Source organism: Mastigoproctus giganteus, chromosome 12 (assembly GCF_048544385.1).
Source record: "Mastigoproctus giganteus isolate SK-2022 chromosome 12, ASM4854438v1, whole genome shotgun sequence".
In the NCBI taxonomy this organism is placed as follows: domain Eukaryota; kingdom Metazoa; phylum Arthropoda; class Arachnida; order Uropygi; family Thelyphonidae; genus Mastigoproctus; species Mastigoproctus giganteus.
Genome location: NC_143586.1, coordinates 167,354,926 through 167,369,524, shown reverse-complemented (window position 1 = coordinate 167,369,524; position 14,599 = coordinate 167,354,926). Strand labels below are relative to the sequence as shown.

Here is a 14,599-nt window from a genome sequence, read left to right as displayed (position 1 = left end):
TATTCATACTATTGTTCTCAGATGAGCCTATCCACAAACTATCTAGCCACTTACGGTCCCAGAACCTATGCGCCCGGTCAAGGATGACAGCATTCACCTGGGAGACCTGATGATGTTTCTCCCAATAATGCTCAGCAATGGCGGACTTACTGAACTCTGCGGTCTGTATAGCTCGCATGTGCTCCCCCAGACGGTCTTTTAGTCACCGTCCTGTCTCCCCCACATAACATTCCCCACAGTCCGGGCATTTGATCTCATATACGACCCCACTACTGGAATCCCCAGGAATGGGGTCTTTGACCTGTGACAACACTGTGTGCAACTTCCGACCCGGAAGCTGTACACAGCGTGTCTGAAAGTCACGTAGCATTCTTGAAATTCGATCTGACAAGTCCGGATAGTAGGGAATATAAACTGTGGTGACTGGAACAGATGGTATTACATGATTAGGCTCCACGCCTATATTATATTTCTCAATGACCCTCTGGGGGTAACTGCATTTTATAAGATCCGCCCTAACTTGCCCAATTTCTTTCTCTCTCTCCTCAGAGGTGCTACAATGCGTCCTAACCCTACCCAAAAGTGCCCTGGCCATGCTGTTTTTATGCTGGGCAGTCTGTGCTGACCTATAATGGGTGTACTGGCTCCTACACATAGGCTTCCTAAACACTGTAGTACTAAGCCTGGAGCCTTCTCTACTCACCATTACGTCCAGGAATGGGAGGGAACCATTCACTTCCACCTCTGAGGTGAACTGTATAAAAGGAGAGAAATCATTGAGAAAGCTAACTACATCCTCTTTTCTCCCCTTTTGCACCAAAGTGAATGTGTCATCCACGTATCTCTTCCACTTGCGCTTAGGGAACTCCAAACTTGTAAAAACCCTATTTTCTAACTCTTCCATTGCCAGGTTTGTGACAATGGCGCTAATAGGAGAACCCATAGCTGTGCCGTGAACCTGTTTGTACATCACTCCTTTATACAGCAAAGTCGTACTCGAAAGACATAATTCTACACCACAGCATATATCCTCTACACTTAGGTGCGATCTAGTACTTAGGGTGTCATCTCTTTGCAGTACCACCTTTACACATTCCACCCCATGGGCTATGGGTATACAAGTAAATAATGACACCACATCTAGCGACACCATTATTTCATTCTCCCCTACATTTTGACTTTTAACGAAGTTCACAAAATCCACACTGTCTTTAACAACAAACATGGACCGTCCCACTATAGGAGAAATCAGCTGCGCCATGAATTTTGACAAAGCATAGGTAGGGCTCACAATAAAAGAAACAATGGGTCGTAACGGGACCCCCACTTTATGTGTTTTCGGCAGCCCATAAAACCTGGGCAGCTGACACCCCGTTGCATGCATAGACCAGTACTTTTCTTTAGAAATCTTACCTGTTTTTAACCAGAGCTGTAAAATCTTATTAACACGTTGTTCTAAACCGGCTAGAGGATTTCTGCGGATGACCTTGTATGTATTATCATCCTGTAATAAATCTAGGGCTTTTTTATGATTTTTTATGAAACAGTAAAACAGTTAACTGTAAACAGTAAATATCTTACCTTAACATAGAATTTAATATCCATTCCTTACCCTGTTAGCATTAATGCATGATCCCAGTGTTCCACTGAAGATAACACAGGGTTGCGTTGAGCTTGCCAGGTGCAAAAATTGTCCAGATAGTCATCAATATCTCCGCTGGCAGTATTTGGAGCATTCTGAAAATAAATAAAAATTATGTGTAGTTACACAAAAAAAAAAATACCCCTCTCATATTAGAGGCATCCGAGAACAACCTCATCTACCAATATGTATTATGTCCATAAATTGGGTGTTCTCTGGTCATTTTGCATGTTTTGCTGTACTTAAAAACAGAGTTTCCAGGGAGGGGGACTAGCTATCCTTGCCCAACACTGACCAACTTGCTACCACAGAGTGAAAAAACCCAATAAAAGTTCCTGACATCATTGATGGGATTTGAAACTGGGCTTTTCCCGCCCAGCATAGGGAGGACAGTGATTATATAATTTTTTAAATATATATATATTTTTTTTACATTAAAGAGATTTTAGTTCACAACTAAATATACCATCTATAGTTGTTCCATTACTTGTAACATTTATTGAAAGATATGATTACATGTCCAAGTTGAAGAATGTTTTCATAAATGTGCAGAACTCTTTTCCAGCCTCAGAGTTTAATTACAAAGAAAAAAATTGCATTCAATCTGAAAACACCAGGTGACTTTAAACCAGATGCACATTCAAATTAACGCATCTCCCAGTTTCGGAAAGGTTTTTTTTTTTTTTTTTTTTTGTATATTAAAATCTTAATATTTCTGTTTCTAAATTCCTTAGCTTTCCAATGATATGCTATATGTCCACATTATCCCATTTATTACGTGAAATAATTTCCTTGATCACATGTCATATTTTCCACTATCCTGGAAAAACTACTGCAATTTTCAGAGGTTTGAAGGTTTTTACTCTAGTATAGAGCTAAGATGAAGCTCCATGCAAAATTTCATTAAATTTGGTCTAGTAGAAGATAAATTATTATTGTCATCATACAAGTATGATTGCAAGAATACAAGTTACAATAATTCGCTTTTGGCGGGAGCTAAAGATGATGTCATTTCTGTAACGTTTTATGCATGACAGTTTTTTGTTATGAAATTTTTGGAATAACACCAGTAAAAATATTTTTAACATCAAAACATATATGATGTATTGCTAGATTTCAAGAAATTTGGTGAATTTTGCAAGTGATGCAATTTTTTGATCACTGCTGTAGCTGTTCTCTGGGCAGCCTATTGCTGCTAGGCTCTTGTGTAGTATCTTTGGCACTATGCTGGTGGTTGACATGGTGATTGGGATGGTCATTATTTGTTCCATCAATTTGACCTCCTGTCTTAGATCTGCATACTTCCTGATCATTTCCTCGTATGTTTTCTGGAAGTTGTGAGGCCCCTATTCAATTTAAATTCAATTTAAGCTTTGCACGGAGCATAGCAGAAACTTAAAAATTATAATTCATCATCATCTGTCATTGTTCCGCTATTCCACGGGTTGACTTGTGAAGCCTCGCCACCATGCCCTGTCCATGTACTTCTCTCTGTCTATATTATATAATTATAAAAATTATAATTACATAATATATATACATTAATAATATATATAATTATATATATAATTATATATATATATATATATATATATATATATATATATATATATATTATTAATTTATAATCATAAGCGAGAAATAAATGTATTAATTATTTTTCTAAATATTAATATTTTCGGCAATTTAAACCATTTAAAAAAAGCCAACAACATTCGCATATCATTATGTTCCGTGTTTGCGGTGCTTCCGACCACAACATAATATATGGAACAGAGGGTCTTTTAAAAAATTATTTAAGATCAACAAGTGAGGGCCCCAGTAGGCCAAGGCCCTTGGCCGCCCATGCAATAAAATGGCCCAGCTAGTCTGTAATCAAATCACAAAAGGGTTTTATTGGATTGGTCCACTTAACATAGATGGTTTGACTATTGATGATCCTGCTCAAGTAGCTGATAAACTGAATGAGTATATTTTGCATCTACATTCACACATGAGTTATTCAAGGTTGGGAATGTCAGATGTTTATCAAACTAACTGGGGGCTAAGTGATTTTGTAATAACTGAGAGCAAAGTGGAGGAGAAATTGTTGAAGTTAAACATAAAAAAGGCACCTGGGGCAGATGTAATCTATCCAGTTATATTGAAGGAGGCAGCAAGGGAAATAAGGAAACCCTTAGACATAATTATGAGAGCATCCTTAGATTTAGGGGAGGTCCCCGTGAACTGGAGAACTCTGTAACACCCAAAACACTTTATTCTCTAGAGATTTCAGATTTACCTCCTCATAAATTACTATTAAAGCTAAACTCAATTGTTATGGTTTTAAGAAACTTAGATAAAAAATGACTATGTGTAGTGGAATAAGGAAGAAATGTTTGGTTTGTGAACATGTCACAGGTGACAGAACTGGATCGAAAGCATATATTCCATGGATTCTTATGTATTCAAACGAAGAGGAATATAACTTCATTTTCAACCAATACAGCTTCCTGTGAAATTGGCGTTTAGTATGACAGTAAACAAAATTCAAGGTCAACCATTAGCTAAGGTTGGTGTTGACTTAACATCACCATGTATTTTTCACATGGACAATTGTACGTTGCATTAAGTAGAGTGAGGGCAGCTAAAAAATCTTTGTATTAACGGAAAACGAATCAAAAAAACAAAAAAATTGGACAAGAAATGTTGTTTATAATCAAATATATAAATGATGGTTTGTTATTAATTTGTTTTTAGATAATAAAATAATATAATATAATTCTTGTATATCTTTTGATTATTAGAAGGGAGTGTGGGGGGGTTTTCCCCACTAAAAAAAATTTAAATATAAAAACGTATAATTCAGGTTCGTGTGACACAAGTCAGAGCAGAGCGAAGCGACCTTCTGACTTCTAAGCAAAAAGTCTGAAGATCAAAACCTGATATTCAACGAGAGGATACTATTGTGGGAGCTGATAAATGAACGTGATAGTGAAAAGTTCACTAAAATCCATTCTTCAACCTCCTGGCCTAATTATGGTTGCACCTGTACTGTGCTTCTGTCTAGTCTCATTGTGACTATCCTTTTAAAACTAAACAAACGCTAACCTCATCGTGGCTAACGCCTGTAATGTGTTTCTATATAGTCTCATAGTGACAATCATTTAAAACCGAACAAACAACATTTCAAAATAAAAACCATTAACTTAACAGAAAGACGATGTAGCTATGATGGTTGTAATGTTGGACAGGGAATTAATTTTTTTTTTGTTAGTTGTTGGCGCATTGGCTTCTGTGGCCATAATGCACAAAGTTTTTGCATTTTGCTCTGATCCAAACCCGAGGTGGGATTCGAACCCGTGACCTTTGGGTTGCCAGGCAGGCACTTTACCCACCTGGCTAGCCCGGTCAGCGATTAATTTCTGTTGAGCCTCCTGCTCTAGTCAAGCTCATCGACTGTTGGTCTAATTGTGGCTAACAAATTGTATGATATCCTTTTAGTAATCTCATGGTGACTACAGATTGTATCCTGTTGATATAGTTTTGGTGACTGATAGTTACTTTTTTTTTGGGCTTCTGCTGTTAAACTTAATTTAAGTAAAGTAGATTTAAGTAAATCTTTCTCAGGATTCCTGAGTGTTTTGCAGTGGTTGCCCACTAGTAAGTTTTTTTTTTTTTTTTTTCTTTTCTTTTTTTTTGCTGGCTCCAAGGTGTGAGCTACCTGAGAGCAGGATTGCTGGAGTCACTGGTTAAAGATGCATTGTAGGATCATCTAGACAAGACTGCAGCAATAATTCAGACACAGCATGGGTTTGTTAAGGGAAAGTCTTGTCTGACAAATTTGATTGGTTATTATGATGTGGTCACAAAGGAACTGGATGCAAAAAATAATTTTGATATCATATACTTGGATTTCAGGAAAGCTTTTGACACTGTTGCGCATGGAAGACTACTGTACAAATTGGAGCAGAATGGTATTAAGGGTAAGTTGCTACAATGGATAAAAGGATGGTTAAGTGGGAGAAGACAGAGGGTGGTAATCAATGGGTGCTGCTCTTCGTGGACTAATGTTATTAGTGGAGTCCCACAGGGTTCGGTGTTGGGTCCACTGTTGTTTTGTATATTTATCAATGATATTGATGAAGGTATATCAGGCGTGATGTCGAAGTTTGCAGATGACACAAAGGTTGGCAGGGTTGTTAATGACAGTAATGGCAGTGTGCTACTGCAACAGGATCTAGATAATTTGGGCAGATGGGCTAAGAAGTGGCAACTGAAGTTTAACCTTGACAAATGCAAAGTACTGCATATGGGTAGAAGTAACCCCAGAGAAACGTACCAACTGTGTGGTACTACACTTAAGGTGGTAGAAAATGAAAAAGACCTGGGAGTAATTGTACAGTCAGATATGAAGTTTTCTGAGCAATGTAGACAGGCTGCTAGGGCAGGTCATGGGGTTTTGTCAATGATATATAGGAATTTTGCTAGCAGGGAGAAGGAGATGATTGTCCCTCTGTATAAGGCAATGGTCAGGCCACGCCTTGAGTACTGCGTACAGGTCTGGAGGCCTCATTTTAGGAAGGATGTAGATTTGCTTGAGCGTGTACAGAGAAGAGCAACACGATTGGTGAGGGGAATGAAGGGATCCTCTTACCAAGAGAGGCTTAAGTTCTGCAAATTGCAGTGGCTGGAGACTAGGCACCTGCGCGGTGATCTGATTGAGGTCTATAAGGCCTTGAATGGGTTGAGCACGCTGAATTCTGATGGGATCCTCCCACTTGTTCAGAATACGAACCTACGGGGACATAAGTTCAAATTAAGAAAGGATAGATGTAGAATAGATGTGCGGAAATTTGCCTTTAGCCAGCGGGTGGTTAATTGCTGGAACAAACTTCCATCTGTCATTGTGGAAGTTGATAGGTTAAATAAATTTAAGGAGGAACTGGACAGGCAATTGGAGGGTATGGTGTGATTTTTTTTTTTTTTTTTTTTTGGCTGATGCTGCATAAGCTCCTACACTTGCTTTCTTGCATCAAGTGCCACTACTACTACTACTACTACCCACTGGTATTTCACTGCCTCCAGTGGGTGCGGGATTTAGTGCTAATTTGCACGTCACAGGTGATAGTAGACCCTGGCCTGGCTCCTCGTGGGGGGTGCCTCCGTAGCCAGGTAAGCAGGAGCAGCAAAGTGACCACCAAATACGGAGGATGCAGAAAGGTCAGTAAATGACCACCGCATATCCTCGGAGCAATATGGCCTTAGTTGCTAATGCTCTTAAACACCAAGTAACTAACGGCTCCTCGTGCCAGGAATGGACAGCTGCTGCCCAGCTGTTGGCTGCTCCCTAGTGGCGAAGTGGCCTGACGTAAACAACGCTCCAACAGAACACGCACTAATATCTTACACCCAAACACATACACTTTTCCAGGCCTGATATACAGAGTTTCTGTACCATCACAGAGGACAAGATGGAGATGGGCTTTTAGCCTAGGAGCCACCCAGAGACACACACACACATATATATAAAATTGTATATAAATTAATGTACTATTAGTAAAATAATAAGAGGAGTTTACCTCAATATTACAGCTCTGATTCATACTATCTAATAAATTAATGTACATAAACCTTGAGAATATTCATAAAATTGATGAATATTGATGAAGTGATGCATAACTATTATGTGAAGAGGTAATTAATTGTTTAACTTTACATCTCAGGCTATTAAATTGGAACTTAAAATTGTATTAAAGTCATTTGTCTTTAATCGTTTAAAAGCTCTGTGAGCTTTTTTCTTAAACTTAATAATAATATACTTTTATTCAGAAGTTAACCCTATAGGATATTTAGTGTTTTGCAATGTCTGTTAGGAATATTGGTTTCAATGATTATCTGCAGTTATCTCCTTGATAGATACCTTTTCATGTAAGGTTGCCCAGTTAACTTATAATAGTGCAGCATTTATGTATTTAGGTCCGTATGTATTGTAGTTTTTAATGATTTGACTTGTATGCATTGAATATTTCTCTGCAGCAATATCAAAAATAAGCTCTTTATGGTTGGAATGTAAAAATCCATTTGTAGAAAATATTAAGTCAAATCTATGAATGTTACAAAGAAATCAAGAAGGCGAACTGTTAAAAAGAATAAATTAATAATTCATGAGGAATTTTTGATAACTGAACTTACCGTTCCTGGTTTCAGTATTTCAAGTTTCACTACGACTAGTTTGAATTTGCTCCTCATTGAGTTATAGTTATATATGAGTTGCACCTAGAAAAACAAACATCAACTTATTTTTAAATAGTTTGAATTTTCAGTGAAGTCAAAAAGTACACTAACTAGTTTTCTAATCGCAGTTATTATCATTTGTGGAAAATTATGCGAGGAAACAAGCTTATATAGTATCACCGCAGAATGGGGGACGTGCTTGCCTCATCTGTCCATTCCTCTAATAATTACTCTAATGCTTCCATAAATTTATTCAAAATATCCACTTCTACAATGAAAGGTTCCAGATGAAAGGTTTTTACAACAATTAGTTAATGTTTGGCTGAAAGCAGATTTTTGCACATTTTATCATACAGCTATCCTTCATCAATTCAAGTTTGTTTCCTTATGTATGTGTGCTGTCCAAAAAAAGAGTAAGCTTGCCATCAACAGTAAGTTTGGTGTTAGTATTGCTATTAGTAAGGCCAAATGATTCAAGGGAGCAGACTTTTATTTCATCAGCTAAAAATGTAAAATAAAATAAACAGAATATTCATACTATTCCTATTCCGAAGATAACCATCTAATTTGCTTTGAATTAGATTTGGCTATTCCTATTCCGAAGATAACCATCTAATTTGCTTTGAATTAGATTTGGCTTTTATTCTGACTCACTACCTCTGCCTCGTTCGGAGGAAAGTTATTCCAGTGTTCGATAACCCATTTCATGAGATCCAGTCGTCTATTATTCGCTGATATTTTATTTTTCTACCTCCTGGTTTTTGTCTCACCATGGAGGGAGAACAGGGCCTGTTTCATTCAATTTACTGTGTTCATTTAGCACCTTATAAACCTCAGTCAGACCTCCTCTTAGATGTCAAATTTTGCCGAACTCTCCTTTTAAGCAGTCCTTCATATGTGCATCGATTTGGTTATCACTAATATGGGCTCTCCTCTTTAAACTCTCTCCAAAAGTTTTCCCCGGACCGGAATACAATATTTCAAATGCCGTCTAACCATCGTCTTGTACAGAGGGATAATGACATTCTTGTCCCTACTAGGAAAGATCCTATAATTCATGGACAGAGAGTACTATGTGCCTTTTTAGCATTAGCATTAGCATTAGTAGAGGCATTTGATGCAAGAAAGCAAGCTTATGCAGCATCAGCCAAAAAAAAAAAAAAAAAAAAAAAAAAAGTAACATAAATAAATAAAAATAACCACTTCCACTTCACCCCTCTGTTCGTTCGAAATACCTGTCCAGCTGAGCCTTAAACTTATTTAGGCTATCAACTTCCACGACAAGGGATGGAAGTCTGTTCCACCCACCAACCACCCGCTGGCTAAAGGCAAATTTCCGCACATCTATCCTACATCTGTCTTTTCTCAATTTGAATTTATGCCCTCTCAGGTGATTTTTCTGAGCTAGAGGAAGAATCCCATCAGCATTGAGCATGCTCAAACCATTCAAGGCTTTGTACACCTCTATCAGATCACCCCGCTGGTGCCTAGTTTCCAGACACTGTAATTTGCAAAACTTAAGCCTTTCTTCGTAAGAGAACCCCTTTGTCCCATTCACCAATCTAGTTGCCCTTCTCTGTACTCGTTCCAGCAGCTCTACATCCTTCCTGAAATGAGGCCTACAGGCCTGTATACAGTACTCTAGGTGTGGCCTGACCATTGCCTTATACAAGGGAATAATCACCTCCTTATCCCTGCTAGAAAAATTCCTATATATCATTGACAATACACCATGAGCTACTCTTGCAGCTCGTCTGCACTGCTCAGAGAACTTCATATCTGCCTGCACCACCACCCCCAGGTCCCTTTCATTCTCTACCACTGTCAGTGTAGTACCACAGAGTTGATACGTTGCTCTGGGGTTGCTGTTTCCCATATGTAGTACTTTACATTTGTCAATGTTAAACTTCATTTGCCACCTCGAAGCCCATCTGCTCAACCTTTCCAAATCCTGTTGCAGCAGCATAGTGTCAGTAGTGTCCTTGACAACCCTGCCAACCTTCGTATCGTCTGCAAACTTGGACATTAAGCCTGATATACCATCATCAATATCATTTATAAATACAGAAAACAATAAAGGCCCCAATACTGAACCCTGAGGGACTCCACTAATAACATTAGTCCACGATGAGCAGTGTCCATTGATTACCACTCTCTGTCTTCTCCCCCTCAACCACCCCTTTATCCATAGCAGCAACTTGCCTCCAATGCCACACTGCTCCAATTTGTGCAGCAGTCTTCCATGTGCAACAGTATCAAAAGCCTTTCTAAGATCCAAGTATATAATATCAAAGTTATTCCCTGCATCTAGTTCTTTTGTGACTGCATCATAGTATCCAATCAAATTGGTCAGGCAAGACTTCCCCTTAACAAAACCATGCTGTGTCCTAGCTATAACTGAAGTCTTGTCTAGATGATCCTGCAGTGCTTCTTTCACCAGTGCCTCCATTAATTTTCCGGGAACAGAAGTTAAACTCACAGGTCTATAATTACTTGTGTCAGCCTTTGATCCCCCTTTGTGAATTGGGGTCACATTTGCACATCTCCAGTCAATGGGTACCTCCCCTGAGTCCAAGGAAGCTCTCATAATTATGGCTAAGGGTTTGCTTACCTCCTTTGCTGCCTCCTTTAATATAACTGGATAGATCCCATCCACCCCAGGTGCCTTTCTTGTGTTTATCTTCAACAATTTCTCCTCCACTTTGCTCTCAGTTATTACAAGATTCTCTAGCTTACTGCTAGAGTTGAATACACCTCTGGCATTCCCCTCGCTGAATAACTCCTCATGTGTGAATGTCGATGCAAAATATTCATTTAGTTTGTTAGCTACCCGAGCAGGGTCATCAACAGTTGACCCATCGATCTCAAGTGGACCAATCTGATTCATCCCCTTCCTTCTAGAGTTTACATAAGTAAAGAACTCGTTGCTGTTTTTCTTCGCATCCCTTGCCAAGGATCTCTCGTAATCTGCCTTCGCCTGCCTAACCTCCTTTGTAACTTGGTTACAGATCAACTTGTATCTATCATAGGCATCCGTGTCACGTGTTAATTTGTATGTATCCCATGCATTTTTCTTCTCTGCCATATGCCTCATTAGTTCATCTGACAACCATTTAGGCCTAAACCTTGAACAATATTTCTTAGTTGGTATGTAAAGCCTAGTAGCTTCCACGATAAGTTCTTTGAATGCTTCCCATTTTGAATTTGCTGTTGGCAATATCATCAGTTGATCCCACTGTATAGACTTTAAATACTGTCTCAGTCCATTGTAGTCGCCTTTACGAAAGCAATACCCCTTCCCTTTACCCCTAATGGTAGTTACCTCTTTGAGTAACTCCCACTTCAGCACACTGTGATCACTGCCACCAAGTGGTTCATTTATCTGCAGATTCTTAATGCATGAAGAATCACTACTGATAATCAAATCAAGAGTATTACTCCCTCTAGTTGCCTCCCGAACATGCTGATGTAGAAAACAATCATCCAATAAATCCACAAAAGCCTTGCTACTGTGTGAGTGACCAGCCCCCAAATTCCAGTCAATATCTGGGAAATTAAAATACCCCATTATAAGACTCTCTGATTTACTGGCCCACTCTATTTCTCCGAACAGTTTCTTATTATACTCATCAGAGTCATTAGGCCTATAGCACACTCCTACTCTCAATTTTGATCTCCCAATGCTTATGTCACACCAAACTGACTCGACACTGCACTGTCCAGCGATGTCGACTGGCTTCACTTCCTTGGATTTTATGTGTTTTTTAACTAATAGCATAACCCCTCCTCCCTTCCTATCCTGTCTATCCTTTCTGTAGACATTGTACTCCCCAAATTCCAGTTCTGCATTTCTTATATCTGTGTGACACCACGTCTCTGAAATCCCCACAATATCTGCCTTTGATGTTTTGAGCAATACCTCAAATTCATCAAATTTATTTACTAAACTCCTAGCATTGGTGTACACACAAGTATACATGCACCTGTTCTTTTTCTTAGCTACCCTAACACAACCCATGTGTTTACTTGTACCCCAATGATTCCCAGCAGTCTCTGAAATATCCTGCATCTTATTTTCCAGGCTGCGGCTCATTCCAATAGAAGCAGTGCATGAATCACTTTCACCTCTGCCAGTGGCTACTGTTAATCTATTAGTCCTTGTATCCCCCCAATCTAGCAGTTTTCCGACCCACCTAACATTGCCTCGATAGCATCAGCAAACATTCTTGCACCCTTTCTATTTAAGTGTATCCCATCCCTGTAGAAGCAGTCTCTCCTGTTAACAAGTACAGACCAGGCTGAAAAAAATTCTACCCCTTGAGCCCTGCACAATCTTTCCAGGGCCGAATTGATTGACAGGGCTCTCATCATATACTCCCTCCTATCGTGTCTGGGCAGAATTGCAGACACTTTCAATTTCAACCCTAATTCACGGCTTTTTTTCATCAGTGACCTGTACTTGTCAAGTAATTCCGCCGGTCTCCTACTCTTAATGTCATTAGTGCCAACCTAGTACCTTATAAACCTCAATACGCCTGTTTACAGTGCATGGAAAATTTCATATCAGACTGAATCATAAAATCTGTCTTTTTTTCATGTTTAGTCCCCCCCCCCCAGATTATACATGAATTCAGAATTTTTCTTTGTCAAATACCTTAACCTTACATTTAAAAGAATTGTTAACCACCCTTCCTACCTTCAAATCATCTACAGACTTTCTCAGCTTCCCTTAGAAGTTGTCAAAGTCTGCATATGACTCTTGTCAGTATAAGAACTCAACACCAATCATTAAGGGACTCCACTTACTATGCTGGTCCATCCTGAAGACTGACAGTTTATAACAACCATCTCTCTCCTATATTTTAACCACCTTGCAATTTGCATAGGTTCTCACCAACAATTCAAACTTCCTCCAATTTTTATAGCATGATACCATGAGGGAGGGTATCAAAAACATTACTAATATCTAGTATGCAATGTCAAAATTATTACCTACATCCAACTATTTAATGACTACATTATAGTAATTTATCAAATTGATTGGCTATGACCCCCTACTTAACATAGCCATTCTGGCATGTATTCAAGATACCATTCTTGTCAAGAGGTTACTGCATCACATCCTTAACCACACGCTCCGTGACCTTTGCTCCCACAGAAGTCAAACTCGCCGTCCTATAGTTTAAAGTTGTCTTTAGCACCACTTTGTGGATCAGGGAGACATTAACAGTTCTCCAGATCAAAGGGATCTTCCCAGAGTCTAATGACATCTCATTAACATTTTCAACAGTTTTATACATTCACATGTAGCTTTTAATTATTAAAATACATACTGTCAATTCCTGGAGCTTTTCCCTCCTTTAGCCTCAGTAGCTTTTGTAACAACAGGTTATCTGAGATTATTATAGCATTAAACCATTATTTTACAGCATTGTGAACGCCATTCATTCCCCAAAGATTGGAGTTGCTTTATACTTGTCGACTGTAAATTTCATTGAGAAATAGTTCTTTAACTCGCCTGCCATTCTTCTGGGCTTCCTGTAGATTTTACACTGCAATTATTTAAGGGCCTCTTTGATTTACTCTCCTCTCTTTTATATTCATGTACAAGAATTCCTATCCTTAGTGTTCTTTGTACTTTGTCGTAATCAGCTTTCACCTGTCTTACCTAATCGATGGCTTTGTTACATATCCTTTTATAATCCATGTATAAATCCAAATCAGATGATTGTCTGTAATGTTCCTACTTGCTTCATTTGCTCAGTTAGACTCTTGACCTCACCTGACATCCAATTTGGGATCTTATGTTTACAGATCTTGACCATTGGTACAAGTGCATTTGTGGCTTTCAGGATCAATCTCTTGATTATTTTCTACATCATATTTGTATCCAACAGCGCACAACAGCCTTCACAGTTTATCGAGCCCAAGAAATATCCCTTTATAGTCTCCTCTGTTGAAATTAAAACTCTCAGCTTTACCTTTGAGAACTTAGATTTCTTTAGATGCAACCCATTTTATGGTGTTGAAGTCATTGCTTGCTATTGGTTCTCCCACTTTTTAACCGTATCAAGTTTGTGATACAGTTAGGCTCCTTAGTAAGACTCACATCTGGAATTTTAAAGCCCCTTGTGCTCTCTCTTGGATAAGTAGCAATGGTGTAATACATAGCAATCATCCAGTTTGTTAAAAAAAAAAAAAAAAAAAAAAATACAATATAATGTATTTCCAGTCTATAAGGGGGAGTTTGAAGTTTCCCATATTAAACAATCATACTCACCAGCTCATTCAATTTGCCTGAAGAGATTTTTTTGTCATACACATTAGAGTCATTAATGTACTCTGACTATCATCTTTCCTTTATTGCAAGTCATTTTGCACCATACTGACTCATTTCCCTGAGTCCGAAGGAGTTACCTTCTGACTCAGAGAAATTAACATAACCTTTTTTGCCACCTTCAGGCAGTTTTTAATGATAAGCATTAATCCCCGTCCCTTCGTTCATCACGTATTTCTCTGTCTTGAACACACAGTATTCACTGAAATGAAATTCCTCATATCTTTGAGGAGCACCATGTCTCAACAACAACTCTAATCCCAAATATATTAGCATTAGTTGACTTGAATAAAAGCCGGAATTTGTTTAACTTGTTTATAATACTCCTTGCCTACAGTGCAGACAAATTAAAATTTGTACTTTATTGATTTAGACAACCCTGATTAGCATAGGCATACGATGCA

At 38.5% G+C, this 14,599-nt stretch overlaps 1 protein-coding gene across 1 annotated transcript in view; it reads right to left on the bottom strand.

Moving 5' to 3' along the window:
• The window catches only part of LOC150077579 (A disintegrin and metalloproteinase with thrombospondin motifs adt-1-like), a 150,197-nt gene that overhangs the window by 79,947 nt on the left and 55,651 nt on the right, over positions 1–14,599 (bottom strand). Inside the window, exons 6-7 of the mRNA XM_090385950.1 lie at positions 7,817–7,900; positions 1,613–1,737 (exon numbers count right to left, since the gene is read on the bottom strand). Of these exons, the coding sequence (XP_090242076.1) occupies positions 1,613–1,737; positions 7,817–7,900 (209 nt within the window). The remainder of the gene's footprint in view (positions 1–1,612; positions 1,738–7,816; positions 7,901–14,599) is intronic.